At 40.5% G+C, this 22,619-nt stretch overlaps 1 protein-coding gene across 7 annotated transcripts in view; it reads right to left on the bottom strand.

The window, feature by feature from the left end:
- Nucleotides 1-47: 47 nt before the first annotated feature.
- RALGAPB (Ral GTPase activating protein non-catalytic subunit beta) overlaps nucleotides 48-22,619 on the bottom strand; it is an 89,082-nt gene continuing 66,510 nt past the window's right edge. For all 7 annotated transcript variants that reach the window (XM_060617455.3, XM_081795347.1, XM_060617463.3 and 4 more), the window contains 8 exons: nucleotides 20,415-20,573; nucleotides 16,409-16,574; nucleotides 14,973-15,095; nucleotides 13,268-13,404; nucleotides 8,569-8,677; nucleotides 7,662-7,740; nucleotides 4,599-4,747; nucleotides 48-4,110 (listed from right to left, as the gene is read on the bottom strand). In XM_060617455.3, coding sequence (XP_060473438.1) covers nucleotides 3,917-4,110; nucleotides 4,599-4,747; nucleotides 7,662-7,740; nucleotides 8,569-8,677; nucleotides 13,268-13,404; nucleotides 14,973-15,095; nucleotides 16,409-16,574; nucleotides 20,415-20,573 — 1,116 coding nt within the window. In that variant the 3' untranslated portion in view covers nucleotides 48-3,916. The remainder of the gene's footprint in view (nucleotides 4,111-4,598; nucleotides 4,748-7,661; nucleotides 7,741-8,568; nucleotides 8,678-13,267; nucleotides 13,405-14,972; nucleotides 15,096-16,408; nucleotides 16,575-20,414; nucleotides 20,574-22,619) is intronic.

Below are 22,619 nucleotides of genomic sequence, written 5' to 3'. Positions count from 1 at the left end.
GGCACACAAAACATTATTAGATAAGAATCTCCTTAAAATTTAATTGACTAAATGTATTACATTCAATATTCCATGGGTTTCTTCTGGACAAAGGATCGGCATAAATACAAACAAGCCTCTGGGCCTTCTTCCCTAACTGACGAAGAGAAAACACAGGAGGCGAGGGGACACGGGTACACCTTCGTATTTACATTTTGCCTTTACTTTACAGTTCAGTGCCAGAAATATTTACAGAAAATACAATAAGAAAAAGATCATGTCTTGGCAACATACAGAAATTCATACAAATCGTATATATGATTTCAAGCAAATAATGATACTGCTTATTTTTTAGCCACAACTGCCAAGCCCTTCAGAGGAGAAAGATGTTCTTGGTCACTGCAAGAGGCAAGGACTTGGGAAACTTGGTTTGCTTCAACAAATAATTATTGGGCGCCTACTATATGCAAGGCACTGTGGAATCCCAAATCACACCTTTTCCCTCACCATTAAAAAAAGAAAAGCATCTGAAGAATGTGAGCTGATACTCTGAGAAACACACTATACAGTACATGGCTTCTTCAGCTACCGAGAACCCACAGTTAGATTCCACATTTAGCGGGTGGATTACCTCCAATCTCTCCGTCTCAGGAAAAGAGGCTGTCATGAAAATCCTTAAAACAGATCATCGAAATTCAACCTACTGTTTCATGTAAACACAGAAACCAATTCTTTTTAGGACGATATAACCTGAATGGGTTTAAAAATGCTGAATGGAGAACCACTGCTAGGAGTGTCCCGTCTACCATCTAGCTTTGAGCAAGGCTGATTCCCACTTTGGGTAAAGCTCCACCTTCCAACAGAAATACTCTCGAAGACTCCGTCTCTCTCAAAATCACTGTGCAGAGTCTGATAAATGCTTCCCCAGAGCATGTAGAAAGTAACCATTTATAAAGGCTTCATACACGCAACCCATGGACAACTGACATTACTGGCCAAAGATGTGGGGTTGGTTTTTTTTTTTTTTTTGTATTTTAAGTGAGTCCAGAGGAGAATGGGCTGCCCTGAAATCGAGGGCCTGGAAATGGAGGGCAACAAGGAGCATGGGTGTACGTGGTAGGGCAACCCACCACGCAGCTATTCCTTTCACAAGGCCAAGGCTAGGTGGGAGGAGGTCTTAGGGGGAAGCACAGGACAAAAGCAGGAGTTGGCTGAACAAGAAAAGGCAAAGCCTCCTGTCATCAGTGCTCTCAACCAGAAAAGAGGGGGAAAGCCCCCATCTCCCTAATGGGAAAAAGTACTATGAGGGGCTACGTGTCTCTGTCCCTTGGGTAATTAATGCTGTCCTTGTCACCAAATGGCACGCTCACCCCTCCCCCCCCCCCAACACCTGTCAATGCAGCAACTACACTGTTTAAGCCACAGACCAAAGTGGTCCTGGCTTCCCTTCGAAGGTTATGAATACATGCGGGCAACTTTACCAAGTGGACTACTCAAGGTTATTACTAGGGACTGGACCTGCTCCTCTGGCATCATTCAACTCAAAGTGATTTTTAACAAAGGCAGTTGGGTGAACTTAGTCGCCATGAACTCAAAACCATACTAGTGGAAGGTTCCAAGGGTTCTGACCACACTCCCTTTTTTTAGGTAAATGTTATCTTGAGCAGAAGGAAAGAGCACCTCACGAGGTATATGTACTCTATGTTTTGTTTGTGCTGTACACAATGGGGTTTCATGCCTCCGGGGGCTGCACAGCTCTGAAACTATCCCTCCTTCCCTGGGAGAGATCGATCACAAAGTCTTCCAGACTACAAACCGCATTCCACACAGTTATTCACTTACCAAAGCCATGAGAATTACAAAGAGTTGCCAGAAACTAGAGCAAACTGAAGGATCAGGCAGCCTACCCCAGCACACACGTCACCGTGTGTTTTGCTGACAGTGAAACTATGCTAAAGGCAGGAGTTTTATCTGAAGAATCACACCAAGGAAGCACACCTACAATCAGTTATTTTTAACCTCTGGAATGTTACAAGTTGCATATCAATTTAAGCCTTCTTTGTTCATGTCCACTAGGAAAAGGGCCCATTTTTCCCTTGAAATGCTAATCTGGAATTTCCATGGAAGTTGTTAAACCTCACCTTATATCTGCTGAGTTAATAAAACATTTTTAGGGTAGAGTTTATTCATCTTAATCATACAACCCCCCCCCCCCCCCCCACCATGCTACCATCTGGAAACATTGATTTATTGCCCAGATTAAAAAGAAAATCAGTTCTTCAATAATATAATATCCTGAATGGAAACTGGAGTCATAGAAGGAGGTAACCTTTACCTGAGCTTAAAACAAACATGAAGAAAAAGGTGCAGCAAACTTAAAACCAAGAGCTGCTAGGACACCCACATTTCTTGCTCACAGATGACAAAATACATACTTTTGGAACAGAACTATCACCGGGAATTAGGCCCTCCGCTATCCCCCACCATTTGAGTAACTCCCCAAACGTCACGCCAAACACACCGCTACAGCCCTGACCTGTAGAGTCTACTGACACCAGAGTTCAAGTGGGAAGCCGCCCCTAACACAGCTGTGATCACTCCTCTTTGGACTTCACGTGTCACTTACTTTCTTAACATAAGATAATCTTAATAAAGAAGAAAGCACAGAGGAATAGGAGAAATGAGCAGTGCACACTCTAGCTCTGTAACAGGAATCCTTGGAAGGATGTTCTGGGTCTGGCCACCTCAAAACATTTATCCCTGGCAGAAAAGTAGCAGCGAGGTAACAGAAGTATTTCCAAAACCCGGGCAGGGATTTGTTGTGCCTTCAGTTGGCAGAAGTCCGGAAAATATGACAACAACAGCCATTTCTAACAGCGGCCACCTGAGGGGGTGGTCACTAATGTTTGTCAATTATGATGAAATCCAGCAGCTCTCTGGGAGAGATCTGAATTAGTAGAGTTGAGAGGCTATTTCCTGAACCCCAAATTAGAATCCTTCATAAACTACTGCAGTTTCCTGCTTGGTCCTGAAATAAGAGACAATGGATGAAACCAAGTAATTTTCCACCCTTGCTACGAATTTACATTTCTCAAAACTGAACCAAGGAATTACCAAAGGATCACGAATGCTTAGCCTGTCATTTTGCCCCAAGTCGCACAACAGTGGAGAGAGTGGAGGCATCACTGCTGTCTTACAACTCTTAACCCCACAAATGCCACCTGTGTCCCCGTTAAGGGACAGGGCCATGCCTCCATTTTAGATCTGCTCCTAGGCTGCCCAGAAACTGCGGCCTTCAGACAGACCTGTGCAGTAATGAGGACGATAACTTTGTGAAATGTGGAGAGGAAACATGAAATATTTTAATGTCAGGCTTCTTATCTAAACAAACACATTTACGCTCGTTTCTGTCAGTTGGGACATCTGGACGACAAATGGACTTACGAGTGAGCAGAAAGCTGAGATTTCTTTCCTTCTCCTCCATGCTATCATCAACATGAGTCTTTAAATGTCCTGGAAGATTCTGAGACAGATTTTAATTCTGAACACAACCTCCTAAAAAGCGAAGTATAAAACTATCTTCAACTTCTAATTGGCAAATTTGATACTACCAATGCACGTGTTTAACTGAGATGCATAAAGCCCTTCTCCGCAAAAGGCTTATGTTTAACTAAAATTGTCACTTTTAAAAGAAAGTTTATGGCTAAAATGTATATCATCATTACCAGGAGGAATATGATTGTGTCTGGGTGCCCATTTCACTAGAAAGCCGGAAGTCTTCTAACAAATGGGTTTATAATGTGTTTCTTCTATTCTGGTGATTAAACAGTAAGCTCTTGGGGAGTGATTTTTCTTTTTACAGTGATCACCTATCAAATGGTTTTGCTCTGGTATCATAGCCCCAAACTGGAGTTCCACAGTCCTAGACAGAGAGTGTCTAAGAAGTGCAGTTCTTGAGTCCAACCTCCTGGAAAAGCGAAGTATAAAACTCTGGCTCCAACTGCTTGTTCCGGTACTTGTTGACAATGTCAGTGATTTTCTGTTTCCGGCGGACGTGTGGTGGGCTGTAGGAGTCACTCTCCAGTCTCTTTCTTCTACAAATATTAATTACAGTCTGCCTCACCAGAAAACCTTGAAAACAGAGGGTATTAAAATCAGCATGAATAACCAGCCATCTGGTGAACTATCAGTATTCAAGTGAACTACCTTCTGCAAAGTCAAACTTACTTCATTCCGTTTGGGAAACTCCCCATCCCTGGAGAGACAAAACTCCACTGAGACAAAACTGCTAGAACAACTACATAATGACAAGGGGGGAAGAAAAGCAAAAATCTGGTCTGACACCCCATTTCCTGCCCCGGATTATAAAACAGCTCTCTGCATTTCCCAGGACTGACAGTTTACGAACTGTAGCTCTACTTGTACTTAAGGAGATTAAGCACAGTTAAAACATGACAGAACACGCTTCCTATTTACAAGAACCACAGCATTTTCTACATAAGGGATCTATTAAGTAATATCACCATTTCCTTATTTCCACTTCTTCTTGGCTCATACAAAATGTTTCAGTAAATAAGTGAGAGAAACCTTAACTCTTCAGCCATATATGAAGACCTTACCAAGGGCTCGTCTGCTGACAATCATCCCATCCACAAGAGGGATGACCATGTTAAATTTTCCAGTGGCTCCTTGAATTTTTATCCGGAATAATCCAGTGTTTAAAGGGTGGATAAAGATGACAGGAACTTCTTTTTCAAGAGTCGTAGATCTTAAGAAAGGAAAAGAACACTCCTTTTACCCCAGACATATAAAAGTTGAAGTCCCCCATATGCAATATAAGAATTTTAAGAAGACTTGATGCCAGGTTTTTGTTTGTTCATATATTTTGAGAGAGAGAACGAGAGAGAGGGCGTGCATGCACATGTTCAGCGGAGGGGCAGAGAGAGAGGGAGAGAGAATCCCGAGCAGGCTCTGCGCACGTAGTGCAGAGCCCGATGCGGGGCTTGATTTCGTGAACCATGAGATCGTGACCTGAGTCGAAATCAAGAGAAGCTTAACAAACTGAGCCACCCAGGCGCCCCAATGCCAGGCTTGATGCAGTCTGAACAGCCAACAGGTCAGTCCGCTCGGATCCTCCTTCTGGGAGCCCATATTGCTGCCCCCCTCCCACTAACATGTAGCCCTAAACGCCCATTACTGGGCTTGGGCTTTTCACACGGACAAAAAAGGGGGGAGGGGCTAAAAAATGTGTTTTAAAACCACCAGGGACACAGGGTGGAAGAAAAGGCAGAGAAATGTCTGGTGGGAAGCTGTGAATCTAGCAACCGGCTGTGGGACTTTCACTTAGTTCCTCCTTCTTGTAGGGAACAAAAGCAGGGGTAGCCAGAGTGCAGAGAACTCCTCCAGTCAATGCTGGCATCTCAGAGCAGAAGAGGGAATGTAGGTTAGGGCCACTATGGGGATCTCCAATCTTTTTTTCAGGGGTTGGCGGGGAGGAGGTTGGGAGGACCATTAGTCTGGGCCAGCTACAAGTGTCCTCCTTAGCAGAGGTGATAAATGGCTGTATCTTGGCAGGGCCAAAGCCCTCAAAGCCTCTGAGTAGGTGACAGGTGCTAATGTCACAATTTCACCTTTAGAAGACAGAGATACATACACATCATGCTCGGGGTTATGTCATTGCATCTAGACGTTTCCATGTTATAACTCTGTGATACTTGCTACCTGCTGGCCTGTTTTCTGTTCTCAATACAATGAGCTTTCTTTCTATATAGATAAAGTGATTCTAGCCAAAGCAACATTAAGTCAATTTTCAATATGTCATATAAAAGTCAATCCTATAGTTACTTCTGTCAGCAAGACAAGTTGTTGATTTTGCCAGTCTACCAACAAAATACAATTTTTACAGTCTAGTCATAGAACTTTTGACCTAAAAAGATTAAAACAGGGGCGGGCGCCTGGGTGGCTCAGTCGGTTGAGCATCCGACTTCGGCTCAGGTTAGGATCTCTTGGTTTGTGAGTTCGAGTCCTCCACCGGGCTTGCTGCTGTCAGCAGCACAGAGAATGCTTCAGAACTTCTCTCTCCCTCTCTCTGCCCCTCTCCTGCTCACGCTCTCTCAAAGGTAAACATTAAAAAAAGAAGAAGATTTAAACAGTAACAGCACTACCAATACAAGACACTTAAAAGTACTCTTCCAAACTAGTTCTGGAAGAGTCCACCTCATGAACTACTCTAGTCTCTTTAGCAAGTCAGCATCATGGAGACAAAAAGGGCTGTCCTGGAGTAAAAGAGACTGAAGGCATATTAACATCAGACACAAGGTTCTAGAGTGGATTCTTGTTTGAAAAGACCAGTATAAAGGATATTTTAGAGGAAACGGAGACATTTCAATAGGAGCTGGTTATTAGATACAATTAAGGAACTATTACTAACTTTAGGATTGTGATAACGTTATCTTTATTTGAAAAGTGTTCTTTACTTTTTAGAAATGCAGACTGATATATTTAGAATGTCAGAATATCTATAATTTGCTTTAAAATACTTTAGTATAAAAAACACAAGTTTTAAGAATGATACGTCCTCTTCTGGAAATTTAAAAACAGGATGTTAAAATAAATCATCTTTACTCACTTCAATGATATAACAATAATCAAATGCTGTCAGAATAAATTCATCTTACATGCAATATGAACAGATCATGTAGCTTGGAATCAAGGGTAGGGTAGGTCCCTGCCGTACCGGATAAGGTTAGCATTTGGGGTCAGACATCTGGGTTCAGATCACTTTCTCCTTCATTAACTGGATGCGTGATACTGAGGAATCACCTCTATGAACCTATTTTTAATTTTTTTTTTTTAACGTTTATTTATTTTTGAGACAGAGAGAGACAGAGCATGAATGGGGGAGGGGCAGAGAGAGAGGGAGACACAGAATCGGAAGCAGGCTCCAGGCTCTGAGCCATCAGCCCAGAGCCCGACGCGGGGCTCGAACTCACGGACCGTGAGATCGTGACCTGAGCTGAAGTCGGACGCTTAACCGACCGAGCCACCCAGGCGCCCCATCTATGAACCTATTTTATTCCATTTGTAAAACAGAGATGATAACTGCACCTCGTGGAGTTGTTTTAATGTATTTGTTTAAACCCAACACAAGCAAGCAAAAAGCCTATACAAATACACTGTTACTAATTTTGGAATCCTATTATTTTCTTTTTATCCTTTTTGTGCATGGGCAGCTAAAAACAGAAATCTTACCACTATAATAAAGTATTACACTTTACTTAGAAATATTTTTCCATTAAAGAGCTCGTTGAATTAGGATATGTTAACTATCCAGAATGTCTCAACCAATGTAACCAATTTTACTTCTACCTAATACTGCTAGTCTGTTATTATGGTTAATACTTAGCTGCTTCCAGCTGTTCGTTTTTCTCTTTGCTGCAGATAAATGTCAACTAGCAATGAATTATGCCACTTCAAAATGCATGCTAATTTATCACCTTGTGCATTTATCCACCAACTTCTTCCTTTGATTCTTTCCCCCTAATTACGTCTATGTCTTATTGTCTTCATCCTTTTTGCTTCATTATGTCTTCTTTATGAAACCACAATCAACACACTGTAACAAATAGGTTTCTCTGTGCTTAAAGACTTGCTGGTGAACCTCAGGCAAATCAAGACTGTACCTCAGAGAAGTGCTACTATTTGCGGTGGTCTCCACACCAGTACTGATCTCCGTCAGTAGGTCTGAAAGGGGAAAGTTTTCTGGAAAAAAGTAACAGCAGGACAATTAATATCTCCCTCATATTTCCAAAATAAATAGCATGAAATCTAATGTCTTAGTCTCTTTATACAAGTGTGCAAAAAATATATGGATTGTGCTATCCTAAAATACATAATCCTAACTATTCCTTCCCCTAGCCCCCCCCCAAAAAAAAAAGAAAAAGAAAAAAGAAAATCTCCCCCAACACACCCAAGACATATTTTAGCTAAGTTCTTCTAAAGCAGAGTTTTTCTAGAACATGATCTGTGGTCTTTGGGGGCTTGGTTAAAAAGCAACTACCACACTTTCCCACAAACCCTGAGCTCGATGACATTCTAGGCTGAGTATACATTTCTAATGCTTTTATGTTGCTTACATAAAAACCATGAGACACTTATCCACAGCAGAGTTCCTGAGGACAAATTAATATTTACACCAGAACTAGACAGCAGGATTTGTGCAGAGGGTGAGGGAAGTTCCCCCCTTTCTCTTTCCACAGGTCCTGGGATGCCTGGGGGCTACAGGCAATGGGACCAACTGGCAATAGGCTACTAACTGTGACATCAAGAATAGCTAAAAGTTTATATCCCCTAGTCTCACCAAATCGTCACAACCAGAAGTAAATGGATATCTCCATTGAACAGGTGAGTAATCTAAGGCTTAAAGAAACTGAGTGAGGGGCGGAGTCGGGATGCCAACCCAGGCTTGCTGAACTGCGGCCCCAGCTTCGGCCACCAGACCACACCTGTGCTGCCTCTTCCTACAGACATTCAGCAAGTCACCGTCATCCTACAATAATTTTACGTATGGACAAAGTCCTTACACAGTACCTATATCATCATAGCGCTCCACCCAGACTACAGAAACTCTGGTCTCAGGTCCAAGAGGAGGCACAGGACGACCCTGAGGCAACTTCTTCATTCTGGAACTGGGACTAAGCTATACGAAGTAGAGAGAAGCAGAAACGGAAAAGGGGAAGGGGGAAAAAAAGTGACTTAATAAAACCACCCAATCACAGTATTCATCAAGCTACCCAGTGATGTAAAAATCAGTCATGGGAAATCACTTTAGGAAAAAAGTGAAACATATTTGCGAAAACGTTCTTCTTTGGCCCCTCTGTTTATCAAGTCTCAACCTAGAACAAAGAAATGAAGGTCTTAAATTCTTAAAGGAAAAAAGTTAAGGAATACTGAGCAATTATAACTTACATCAACACAAGTAAAATCTGTGGGCAATGTTTTAATGAGGGCTTCAAACGATTTGAGTCTATCCCTACGGCCAGCAAGCAAGATGCTTTCCTCATCACAGTGACATCACTGGCTTGCTTGGGGATCCTAATCTCTAAAATGTCCACCAGCAAGTTACTTCTAGTTCTTGTTTCTAGGCCAGAACTTTCCTACTGCAATCTAGGCCAAAAAGAAGGCCTTTTTCCTGTCAGCAGAAAAAGAAAGAAAAAAAGAGTTGCTTATGTCATTGCTATCATGCACAGCTTGCTTCTGGCTTCCCTGCCCACCCAATCGACTTTAAGTTTCCCTGAAAGGCTGGCAGGCCTATGTGGTTCCCCTTCAGCAAACTGGCGGCACTCTTGAGCCCCACCCTTGAGGGCATGCAGCAGGGGTGAGTTTATGCTAAAGCCCCAGACAAAGCTATGTGTACAGAAGGCAGAATCTCACATCTAAGTTGAATTTTAAAAATAAAACCGCTTTATTAGCACAGAAATATACCTGTCTTTAGCAGATGACCAGAAATCATGGCACTTCCCCTAGATTCTTGTTTCCATTTTTATTTCTGTCCTGGCATTCACAGAAAATGATTGTGGCTGAGAGATCATCCCCAAATTGGTGGCAGACACCTGCCCCACTCAGAGACTATTTTCTTAGCATGGCTCCTCACCAACTTTGCATCTCTGACTTCTAGCCCTAGATTTAAAGGGCTCCTGTGATCAGGTCAGGCCTACCTGGATCATCTCCCTTTTGATCAGCTCAAAGCAACCTTAACAACTATATCTACAAAGTCCCTTTTTGCTATATAATCTAACATAATCATAAGATATCTTCTCATATTCATAGGTTCTACCCACACACAGAGGACATCATACAGAGGCAAGAGTCTCTGAGGGTCATCTGCCTAACACAGTGACCTCTTCTCCTATAACCTTAATAAACGCACTCAGGGGGCGCCTGGGTGGCTCGGTCAGTTAAGCGGCCGACTTCGGCTCAGGTCATGATCTCACAGTTCGTGAGTTCGAGTCCCGCGTCGGGCTCTGTGCTGACAGCTCAGAGCCTGGGGCCTGCTTCACATTCTGTGTCTCCCTCTCTCTCTGCCCCTTCCTTGCTCATGCTGTGTCTCTCTCTGTCTCAAAAATAAACATTAAAAAAATAATAAAAAAAAATAAACGTACTCAGTAGATCTAGTAGACTTTTTAAAAAAGATTCCTCAGGGTTTCTATATATACGATCAAGTCATCTGCAAATATCTACAGTATTATTTCTCCTTTCCAGTCCTTTGTATTTTATTTCTTTTTCTTGCCATATTTCCCTGTATAGGACTCCATGTTAAACAGAAGTGGTGAGAGCAGACATCCTTGCTGTGTCCTCCATTTGGGGGGAAAGCAGTCACAGAATAGTGTACAGTATAATGTTAGCGATAGGCTTCCAGTAGAGCTCTGTCTCAGGTTAAGAGAATTCTCTTCTGTTTATAGTTTGCTGAAAGTTTTTCTCATGAACGAATGTTGAGTTTTATGGCAACTGCTTTTTCTGCATCTATTGAGATAGCATGATTTTTCTTTTTTTAGTTAGCAGTGTGAAAATTAATTAAGGGAAACTCCACTCAAGTGGAGTAGGGAGGCTAGAAAAGGAGCTGTACCACCCAAAAGCAATTATAGTTAGAACTGTCAATTACGGATCCCCAACAGAATCATCAACAGGAAAGAATCATCAATTACAGGTTCCACCAGGAAAAGATATACATGGAATCTTCTGCCAAGAAATTGACTACCCCTGCAACTCAGCCAATGAAAAACCTTGGTCACTCTCATCCCTAACTCTTGCTTTTCTCCAATGCACTTTCACTCAAAATGACCCCTCCCAACATCCTCCTTCTCCATAAAATGATGTTCCTCTCCTCTGTTTGCTGGGCTTGCCTATAGTTTTACCATAAGTTGCATGTCCCAAACTGAAATTCTCTGCTATTCTTGAGTAAATCCATTTTTGCTGGTAAAATAAGTTCTTTTTTTTTTTTTTTTTTTTTTTTTTTTTTTTTTTTTTTTTAATTTTGGAGAGAGAAAGCACAAGCTGGGAGAGGGACAGAGGCAAAGAGAGGATCTTAAGCAGGCTCCATGTTCAGCACGGAGCCCAACATGAGGCTTGATCCCCATGATCTGGGATCATGACCTGAGCTGAAATTAAGAGTTGGATCCCCAACCGACTGAGCCACCCAGGTGCCCCCTGGTAAAATAAGTTCTATTTTTAAGATAGTAGTAGTCTGCAAAGTATAAATAATAAAAACATGGTGCTTTTGGGGCGCCTGGGTGGCGCAGTCGGTTAGGCGTCCGACTTCAGCCAGGTCACGATCTCGCGGTCCGTGAGTTCGAGCCCCGCGTCAGTCTCTGGGCTGATAGCCTGGAGCCTGTTTCCGATTCTGTGTCTCCCTCTCTCTCTGCCCCTCCCCCGTTCATGCTCTGTCTCTCTCTATCCCAAAAATAAATAAAAAACGTTGAAAAAAAAAATTAAAAAAAAAAAAAAAACATGGTGCTTTATAGAGTTTGGATTTTAAGGGATACCTATGCTAGCATTCAGAAAATGAGTACAAGGACTGCCAATCACTGAATATTAGATCTGGCTGAAATCCTACATTATCACCTGACACAGACATGTTCATCTACAAACTATTCTATGAAGCCTTTTAAATATAGCAACTCCTGATTTTCAAAATTGATCTACTTCAGAGTCTTACACAACTTAACTATTTTTCCTAAATCAATTTTAAAGGTGAATACTTCTCTTGTATTCTCTTTCAAGCATGCATGTAACTATATATAACTATATATAACTATATATATGTGTATACATATGTATGTACATATGTATATATATGTATATGTATGTACATATATGTACATATGTACATACATATGTATGTATATATGTATGTATATATGTATATATATATATATGTATGTATATATATATGTATATATATATAGTTATATATAGTTATATATGGTTGACCCTTGAACCATGCAGGGGTTGGGCTGCTGATCCCCCCATGCAGTCAAAAAGTGTAACTTTTGAGTCTCCAAAAATTTAACTACTAATAGCCTACGTTGACCAGAAATCTTACCAATAATATAAATAGTTGATTAACACATATTTTATACATTAGATGAATTATACACTATAAAGCTAAAGAAAATAAAATGTTATTAAGAAAATCATAAGGAAGGGGCACCTACGTGGCTCAGTCAATTGAGCATCCAACTCTCAATTTCACCTCAGGTCATGATCCCGAGATCATGGGATCAAGTCCTGTACTGGACTCTGCACTGAGCATGAAGCCTGCTTAAGAGTCTCTCTCTCTCTTTCTCTCTCTTTCTCTCTCTCTCTCTCTCTCTCTCTCTCCCTCTACCCCTCTCCCCAGCTCATGCTCTAAAATAAAATAAAATAAAATAAAATAAAATAAAATATAATCATAATGAAGAGAAAATACATTTACAGTATTGCATTGTATTTATTGGAAAAAAAAAAATCTACATATAAGTAGACCCATGCAGTTTAAGCCTGTGTTGTTCAAGAGTCAACTGTACTTATGTTAAACACAACTTTCACTATGGAAGGAGCCAAATTAAAATCCTGTAAAATCAAACAATGGTTCAAACAAGTTTACACTTCTTTTGTCTTTCTTACTATTTGTTATAAATCAATCTTCCCACATTCATGAAATGATCCAATACACTTGCTATCCCTTACTTGTCCACTTTCCAAGTGTAAGGATGAAGAGGTAACATGAGGAGAAAACAAAAATAAAGACATAACATCTCCTGATATGGTAAGAAAGAAAGTATAAAAGTAAAATGCTCCCTTCTTGTAGTGGCGGCTGGGTGCCTCACTCAGTGTATCTATTCATACACTGGGTTAGTCTCCAAAATGCTACCATTTGTACACAGCAGACTCGTTTAAGTGGAATGCTGCATGATTAATGACGTGGAACGTATAGCCACTATTGTACCTTTCATGGATATTTCAGGGACCCAATAAAAACGTAGGCTGGGAAGGAACGGGTGAGAGAACCAAGCATGGTACCAGAATGGCCAAATCATGGAACACAACAGAAGCTGTCTTAGAATGACCTATTTGTTGCAAGCTGAAAAAAAAGAAAATCGTGAGAATCTGAATTTTAAAAATTAAGATACTAATGAATCAGTACTGCTGAAATTGCTCTCTGGGTTACGGTTAACAGCTTTTCAGGCATGATTCTATAATCACCCCCATTTCATAACAAATTTTTAGAGCTGTAAACAAAATGACTTACCCGCTGTGAGGAATTAAGATTGTCAGTGTGATTAGGAAAAAGCTCAAGTGTCAGGGATGGCTGTTTCAGGATCCCAGGCATAAGATCCATATTTGAATCACTATCTTGGTCCGAGATGTTACTTTCCAATGAATCAGCTATGAAGTAAAAAATAAAATCAATTATATCTACTTCTTTGGAGAAGTTTTTAAACTATTTACGCTAATAGGCTAACTTAAGTCACTTAAGAGAAGTCACTGCCTCTAGACAAAGGGTTGGTAAACTTCTTCTGTAAAGGGTCATAGTGCTGGCTATGTAGGTCTCAATTGCATGTTCTTCTTTGTATTTTATTTAGAACACTTCAAAAATGTAAAAACTGTACTTAGTGTTCTGATTTTGGTCTGTGTGCCATAGTTTTCCAGTTCCTGCACTACAGGATAACCGAGGTAAGACTAGAAAATATTTTTGACTTTTCAGACGTAGAATATAAGCCATCTGTTTTTCTCTGAATTATTCTGATTATACATTCAATCATGGAGCGTGGTACCAAGTAGCAGTGGGGCATTCCAAAGCTGCAGAGGACTTAGTCTCTGTGATTAAGAAGTGATCTGGTTGGAGACAAGGATATAGAGAGTTATAAAAAAAAAAAAAAAAGACAAGTCTCCAGAAACAGGAGGAGGCTGAGTTGGAGCAGGGGCACAGGTGCCACATGGGATGTTTCATGACACAAGTGAAGACCCAACTGTGGCAACTAAAGTGCAAAGACAAGGATCGAGCTGTGTCGGTGCCAACAGGCTGGAGTAGAGACACCACCAGGGAGGGCCTCAACCCACACAGGACAAATGGAGTCTGGCATCTGAAATCAAGGTGGTAGGTCAAAGCCTGGACATGAAGGCAAACAGCTGCTAGGATACTGGCCTAGACCATGGGAGGCCCCTCTTGCCAGGGATATAACTGGCCCCAAAATATAAGATGGGGCGCTAGTGGGGGAAGTCAGGGATCTAAGTACAAAGGTCAGGAGGCTGCCAGAGCAGGGCACAAGCACTCATTAGCCTGGAGATGAGACCATGAAAGTGTGATGTGTAGCAGCCCGTCTTACAGATGGTCTCAATGAAGAAGGTGAAGTTTTCCATCTATTGCCTGGTCAGGCACAAAGAAGGGGGCTTAATTTGCAAGAAGCAAAGGTCCTAGGCAAGATAAGACTATGGATTCAGAATGAGAAGTCATAATCACTCCTGATCCTTAAGAAGAACAGGCTTAATCGCCACCTCTTCTAGGCTGTGGAGTTTCTCCCGCTTGGTGTCAGATCAGCCAAATGCTATCACGAGAGCCCTCCAACTGTAGGATTCTCTGGCGTGCCGTACAAGGCTGTTACATGGAAACAGGCAAGTAAGTGGGGGCTCATTCATAACGATGCCAGAGAAAGAAATGAATAAACTGGAAAACAAGCCTTCTATGTATTGATTAAAGAAAGACCAAAAAAAATAGGTTGCAGTTCGTTTAAGATTACTATGAGAGGGTCAGTCTGCCTGTCTTTAACTAGTGTCCTTAAGAAAATTAAGAGGAGCTAACATCCTATACCTCTGCATAATCTAAAAGCTATCATGCCTTAGAAGCTGAACAATGATGACTTCAGATGACTTAGATGACTTCAGAATCTCTCCCAATGCACAAACCAGTGAATACAAAAATAGATTTTAAAACACCAAACAAAAAATGTTCTTACTTAAGGATTCCACAGGAGAAGGAACTACAAAAGCTATTTCCGTAAGGGCATCGGCATAATACAGCACCTTCTTCTGTCCATTGAAAATGCTAGCCCCAATGTCTTCAGAGGAAATCACTTCATCTAGGAATGAGAAACACTACATTACTGCTCCAAACAGTGGGGAAAATCAGTTTTATCCTACTTCATGAAATTTTAAATGGTCAAATAAAGTGGTAATCAATAGAAGGCATGTTTCCAGCAAGAACCAATTCGTGTATAAGAACAAGACTATAAATATTCATTAAATGTCTTTACACTAACTTTAAATAATAAAACCTTAATTTCACAGTTTCTGAAAGTATTCTAAATTAGGCCACTTCTGATTAGCAGACATGAACTCATCTGTATGGAGCATATTATGAAAACAGTCTCGTGGGAAGAACTAATAATCCAAAGGAACAAGATCACCACAGACTTCTGAAAGAAGTTAGGGCAGGTGTCTGTGACTTTTACACTCTTGCTTTCAAGGCATTTCTGTCCCTGGTCTCTCTCTACTGCTCCTCAGCTCTGCTTCTGCTCTCCCTTTCCCCAATCGTCAGTGACAGAATGTAAAATGTACAGGCAGTTAAGCCAACAGGAATGAATTAACAAAAGTAACATTCCTGAGAGCTAGTATAGTGCTCAATTAAAATGAACACAATGGGGGTGCCTGGTGGCTCAGTCAGTTAAGCCTCCGAATCTTTTTCTTTTTTTTTTAACGTTTATTTATTTCTGAGAGAGAGAGAAACAGAGCGTGAGTGGGGGAGGGGCAGAGAGAGGGGGAGACACAGAATCCAAAGCAGGCCCCAGGCTCTGAGCTGTCAGCACAGAGCCCGACTCAGGGTTTGAATTCATGAGCCATGAGATCATGACCTGAGCTGAAGGTTGGATGCTTAACCAACTGAGCCACCCAGGCGCCCCGAAGTATTCAACTCTTGATTTTGACTCAGGTCATGATCTCACAGTTCATGGGATCAAGCCCCATGTCAGGCTCTGCGCTGACAGCATAGAGCTTGTTTGGGATTCTCTCTTTCTCTGCCCCTCCCAAAATAAATAAACAAACAAACAAAAAAAATGAATACAATGTCCTACCGGTAATACATAAAAGACCACCAACAAAAAACTGGGAAGAGGAAATAAATGAACAAGTGGCTCTCAGGAAAGAAATAAAAATATGAAAAAATGCTAAAACTCAATCATCATTAAAAACAGAAAATTTCTCACCTAACAATATACAAACTACTGTTCAGTGACCTCTTATGAGGACTAGAATTAGGGGAAGCAAACTTTTCCTTCATATACCTCTGGTTTCTTTCTTTCTTTCTTTTTATAATAAGACTACAAACTTCTAGTGAAGGGGGAGAAATCAAGGATAACAAAACAAGAAAAAACGCATGACCGTTATGGGTTTTTACCTTGTTCAGGTCCTTCACCATCATCACAACTGTTAATAGACCAACTGGTGGAAACATGCCCAGTCCAACCGGGGTGTTTGCCCACATCTACCGACCAACCAAGGGAGAGCAAAAATTCTAGGAAATGTGGCTGAACATTTCTGGAAGATTCCACATTCTTTAAAATCTGAAATACATACCAATCATCAGCTATAATGAAGGAAACAAAAGAGCACATCAAAATAAACCTCCATAAAAATCGGTTAGCTTTGAAGTGTCTGACAAATCAAATCTAAGCTCAGAATAAACTTGGGAATTCATCACTATAGTTAAAAATGATGCTTCTAGTTAAGACAGATTTGCATTCAAATCCTGGCTGGGCCTTGGGAGAGTCCCTTAACCCACCATTTCAGTTTCTTCATCTATAAAGGAGGGATGCTAATGATGGCCGTGAAGATTGAGATAATGCGAGTAAAGCCCTTAGCTCCCTCTCCAGCTACACAATTACTGAGCCAGACACGTTTACTCAAAGTAAATAAAAAGTGCTATGTCCCTGTCTTCACAGAGTTTACTGTCTGGTTCGTGAGCTACATTACATAGGTATGTGATTGTTTTATTACAAATCATGACAAACAATATAGAAAGTACAAATCTATTAAATAGCCCATGAAGATTAGGTATAATTAACAAACAAGCATGAAAACATCCTCCTAAGAAGAGAATGAAGCCATTCCAGAAAAAAATAAGTGACCCGAAGGTTCTCCCCTCTTTGCTAAATACTAGTTTAATACCTTCTTACTGGCCTCAAGAAGAAAGTACTTTGTTCTACAACAGTGGTGCTCACAGGCGTGTTTTCACTCACCAGGGGGCAGCTGCAATGTCTGAAGACATTTTTGTTACCACAACTTGTGGGGTGCTACTGGTATTTATTGAGTAGAAGCCAAAGATGCTGCTAAATGTCTGATTTATAGGACAGCTCCCCTAACAAAGAATTATGTGGCCTAAAATAGCAATAGTGCTGCTGTTGAAAACCCTATGCTAAAGGAACGAAAGCAAGAAATCCTCTAGAAATTATAAATGAAAAGCCAGGCGGGGGCATGTATCAAAATCACTCAGGGAATATTTTTTTTTGAACATTTCATTAAACCTTTGGTTTAATAATATTTATGGAGGAGTCTGGGGGCTCAGTTGGTTAAGTGCCGGACTCTTGATTTCGGCTCAGGTCATGACCTCACAGTTTGGTTTGGGAGTTGGAGCCTCATATTGGGCTCTGCACACGGACAGAGCCTGCTTAGGATTCTCTCTCTTTCTCCATCCCTGCCCCTCCCCACCCACGCTGTGTCTCTATCAAAACAAATAAATAAATGAACATTTAAGAAAATAATATTTATGGAACATTTAACTTTAATTTTGTATTAAGCATCATTCCTGTGTGAGCATAAATGACTAAAATTATTAATTCATTTATTTGATCTATCGTTCTTAATCTAAGATCATTCAACTCATAATTTAATACCTGTAATTGAATATTAAAAGTATGAACATATGAACTATGTATATAAAACACAAATCATACAACAGAAAAGCAAAAAGCTTAAGAATCACATGACACTGAACACATCAACAGGTATCACTATTTATAGCACTCAAAATCAGCATATAGAGATTTGAACCATCCTTTAATTCAGAGACAGGTGAGCTGACACGGATTCTATAGGAGCAGGGATACATAAATCTGTCACCTGAGGAATTTCTTAAACATAAGTTTCTTCTTAGAGCACTGTGGACCTCCTACATCAGCATCAGCAGAGGTGGGATCCTGGAATCACTATTTTTAAAAGCTCCCGAATGTGGTGTATCAACGCTAATCTATGTCAAGACCATTCAGAGGCCCGATCAAGTCAAAATATGCATTGTTACATCTATTACTTGTCAATCTGCTGGGCAAAAAATCGCCAGCCAGGTCATCTTCTCTTAAATACCCTTGATAGAAGTACACCTATTTAGTTCACCTACAGCCCTTCATATTCACAGAAGTGCCAGGAAACTGATTTGACAACCACTTCCTATTTTCTTCCAATTAAAATTTTTATTCAGAGGGGCGCCTGGGTGGCTCAGTCGGTTGAGCGTCCGACTTCGGCTCAGGTCATGATCTCCCAGCTCGTGAGTTTGAGCCCCATGTTGGGCTCTGTGCTGGACAGCTCGGAGCCTGGAGCCTGCTTCAGATTCTATGTCTCCCTCTCTCTCTACTCCTAACCCACTTGCATTCTGTCTCTGTCTCTCTCAAAAATAAATAAACATTAAAAAAATTTTTTTTTTAATTTTTATTCAGAAGTGAAACTTAAGTAAACAATTTCTGAAAAGTTAGTCAAGATGCAATGCATGAGTCAAATCAACCTGCAGGCCACTGGCTGGCAGCTAGAAATTAATCTAAATCTACCCTGTGGCCAGGGAAGGCAGGGTTCAGACATTCTCTAGGAGGCCGCAGAGAAGGTGCACTGTTCCAATCATTCTCAGCTCCTAGAAAGCTAAGGAAACTGAATTAGTTTAAGAGTTACCTCAACAGCAATGGTTTGTGTCTTCTTTTACAGGAAAGAGAAAAAATGGCCCTATTATTCTCCTATGAACCATGCAGTAGACTTCTTCCAAACAAGTTCCTAACCCCTTCAATCCCATTCTGAGGTTCTTTCAAAAGTCTCACCTCTGCCTATCATAAGCCCACATTCTCCCAAGTTCCAAGTATACTGGACTCTGCAATTTTCCGAAGATGGAATTCTCTTACCTCCGGGGCCGTTACACATGTAACGGTTGTTAGTAACAACCTGTCTTTTTATCTACTGTCAACATAACCTCAAATATCAGCTAAAATGTCTTTTCCTCCAGGACACGTTCTTAAAATGAGGTTAGGTTTTCCTGTTTATGGCTCCTACACCATGCTTCTAATTAGCACACTTCACTACGGTTATTTACTTAATCATCTGTCTTCCCCCTTAGACAGTAGTTCTGGGATGTCAGAAACCTTGTAGATCTTGCTTACTACTATAACCCTGGCACCTGACAGTGGACACGTAATAAGTATTTACTGAATCAATAACCTGAAATGAGAAGAACTTTCTCACAAATCAATCTCATTTTCTAGTAGCTCACTAATAATTTCAAATAGTGCTTCTAATATAAATCAACATTTTGTGACTTTGGTAAATTTCTTAAGGTGTGTCCAATTTGATCGGCTAACAGTCTTATAATGATTACAGTAACATCCCAAAATCGTGTAGTCCTAGTGTCCTACACATCTAATACTGTATTTGAGAAATCTTCCTTTAGCTTCTTCCTAGTCAAAAGCTGGCAACTGCCAGCCTGTTCCATGTTTCAACTATTCATTTCCAATAGACCCTTCAAATCTCTTGTCACTTACTCTCAGTTTTCCATTTTCCCACCTATATTTTTCTTCATCCTTTTCCTAGTCTCTTTGATACATGCATCCAATATAAGTCTTTTATTTAACTTAGGTTTTACTTACGTCTTCCGCTTTAATCTCTTACTTTATCTCGGCTGTTCTCTTCCCCACTGTACATTACCATGCCCCAAGTGAAATTACGTGCTTGTGAAATTACCTCGCAGGTGAGCTCCTCAAGAGGAAAGACTGTTACTCACTTCAATACCCTGGCATGGTGCGTCACACAGAAGATGTTCAGCAAGTATTTGTTGCTGCTGTTTTACTCTTAAGCAGCTGGGCCTAGCTTTAATTTGTTTGTGGCTAGTCTTCTGTATTTCAGTTTCTTTTGTCCTATCAATCTGAATTCCTTAAGGGGGAGAAAGACATACTATGGCTCCTCTCCAATTACAATTTTTTAAGAGTCAAAAGACTCAGGACTCTGAGCAACACGATTTTCATTAATTCCATTTCTGAGCTGGTTCACAACAAGTCTTTAAGCATCAATAGTAACCAATCTCCTACTATGGATAAGCACAAGGCAAGTAGTTATTTACAGCATAAAAAAATTACCCACAAATTCAGAAATCTTACCTCCTGGTTTGTTTTCTGACCTGGTTTCATATAGAAAATAAAAACGGTGTCAAAGGGACGACATGGCAAGAGATCCAGATACCCAATGTCATCAAAAAATCCAGGTATCGTGGAGTCAAGTGCAATAAGGTGAGGAGGTAGGCGACTATTTGCAGGTTCCTACCACCAAAGGAAGAAAGGAGAAAGGAAAAATTATTACCCCTTTTCACTATTCTAATTATAAAAGCAATACCTGCTCATAGTTGATAAACATTAAGTTAAAAAATTATTTAAAAATGTATAAAGTAGCAGGAATAAGTACAACCATAATCCTAAAGAAACTATTTAAAATTCTTCTGTACTTCTTTCCAATTCTTTCGTCTTTTTTTGTTAAAAACAACTGCAATCATACTATGTATATAGTTTTTGATCCTATTTTCTCTGTAATATATCATGCTGTCTAGAAAAAATTTTTAATGCATTTTTTTTTCTCATTTTATTGCTGGTGGAAATGCAAAATGGTACAGCCACTGTGGAAGACCGTTTGGTGGTTTCTTGCAAAGCCAAACATAGTTTCACCACACAACACAGCAATGACACACGTTGGTATTTATCCAAATGAACTAAAAACTTATGTCCAAACGTCTGCACACAAACGTTTGTAGCAGCTTTATTTATAATTGTCAAAAATTAGAAGCAACCAAGATATCTTTCTGTAAGCAAATGGATAAACTACGATACATCCACACAATGGAATATTACTTGGCAATAAAATGAAATGAGCCATCAAGTCATAAGAAGACATGGAGAAACCTTAAATGCATATTGCTAAGTGAAAGAAGCCAATCTGGAAAGGCTACCTACTGTATGTATGGTTCTAACTATATGATGCTCTGGAAAAGGCAAAACTGGAGACAGTAAAGAAATCAGTGGTTGACAGGGGTTGGGGGAAGCAGGGAGGGGAGGATGGCGAGAGGCAGGGTATGGTGGATTCTTAGGGCATACTGTAATAGTGGATACACACTATAACATCTGTCAAGACCTGTGCAATTGTCCAACACAGAGTGAACTCTACTGTAAACTACAGACTTTAGTTAATAATGCACAGATACTGGTGCATCAATTTCAACAAATATACCACACCAATGCCAAATGTTAATAACAGGGCGAAACTGGGGAGGAGAGGCACAGTTGGGGTATGTAGGAGCTCTCTGTCCTTTCTACTCAACTGTTCCGCAAACCTAAAACCGCTCTACTAAATAAAGTCTACTAACTTTTTAAATGAATTTTTTTTTTGTTTTCCCCCCTAATCCCTTTTCTTCTTGGAGATCTTGACCTTGCCCAAGGTTTTGTCATCCACGGTTATTTTTCAGGAACGCATCCCCCAGAATGGCAAAGATTACTCCTTTCTACATTAGCAAGGACGGTGAGCCTGGTCTTCTTGTCTATACCACAACACTTCTAGCAAGGGCTGGGGCAACACCCTGTAACCAAGGACACTACTAATATTTCTGCAGTCAAACAGAATCGTATTCACACCACGTGAAATAATTAAAGACTACAAATAGCCATGTTGTCAATTCAGGCCAGATTTTGCTACGTAAATGGATTTGCTACAAACATACAAAAAAACCTTCTGGTTTTCACTGTTACTTTACTCTGAAATCTTATAGAAGGAACCGTGAACCTGTAGCATGTGGCAAAGCCTTCCAATTTTTCTTTTTTTAAAGCTATCTCATCAGTTTGTTCTTTTAGATGATCTTCTAGCACAGCAACATAACATACACGCATTTTGCATCTCTTAGTAACTTTTTAAAGTTTTTCCCTGAAGATCTTGTACACCATTTGGGTAACTTTCATCCATATCACACCTGTAAATAGAGTACTTTTGTACTATAGTTTTAACTGGATATTATAGCAACAGTCGTTGATTTTTGTACTTTTCTGTGTGGAGATCTTAAAATCTATTTTATTTTATTAAAAAAAAAAAAATTTTTTTTTAATATTTATTTATTTTTGAGACAGAGAGAGACAGAGCATGAACGGGGGAGGGGCAGAGGGAGAGGGAGACACAGAATCGGAAGCAGGCTCCAGGCTCTGAGCTGTCAGCCCAGAGCCCGACGCAGGGCTCGAACTCACTGACCACGAGATTGTGACCTGAGCTGAAGTCGGACGCTCAACCGACTGAGCCACCCAGGCGCCCCTTAAACTCTATTTTAAACGTTT

Source organism: Panthera onca, chromosome A3 (genome assembly GCF_046562875.1).
Source record: "Panthera onca isolate mPanOnc1 chromosome A3, mPanOnc1 haplotype 2, whole genome shotgun sequence".
NCBI lineage: Eukaryota > Metazoa > Chordata > Mammalia > Carnivora > Felidae > Panthera > Panthera onca.
Note: the sequence above shows the minus strand (reverse complement) of the source record. Positions and strands in the feature narration are given on the sequence as shown.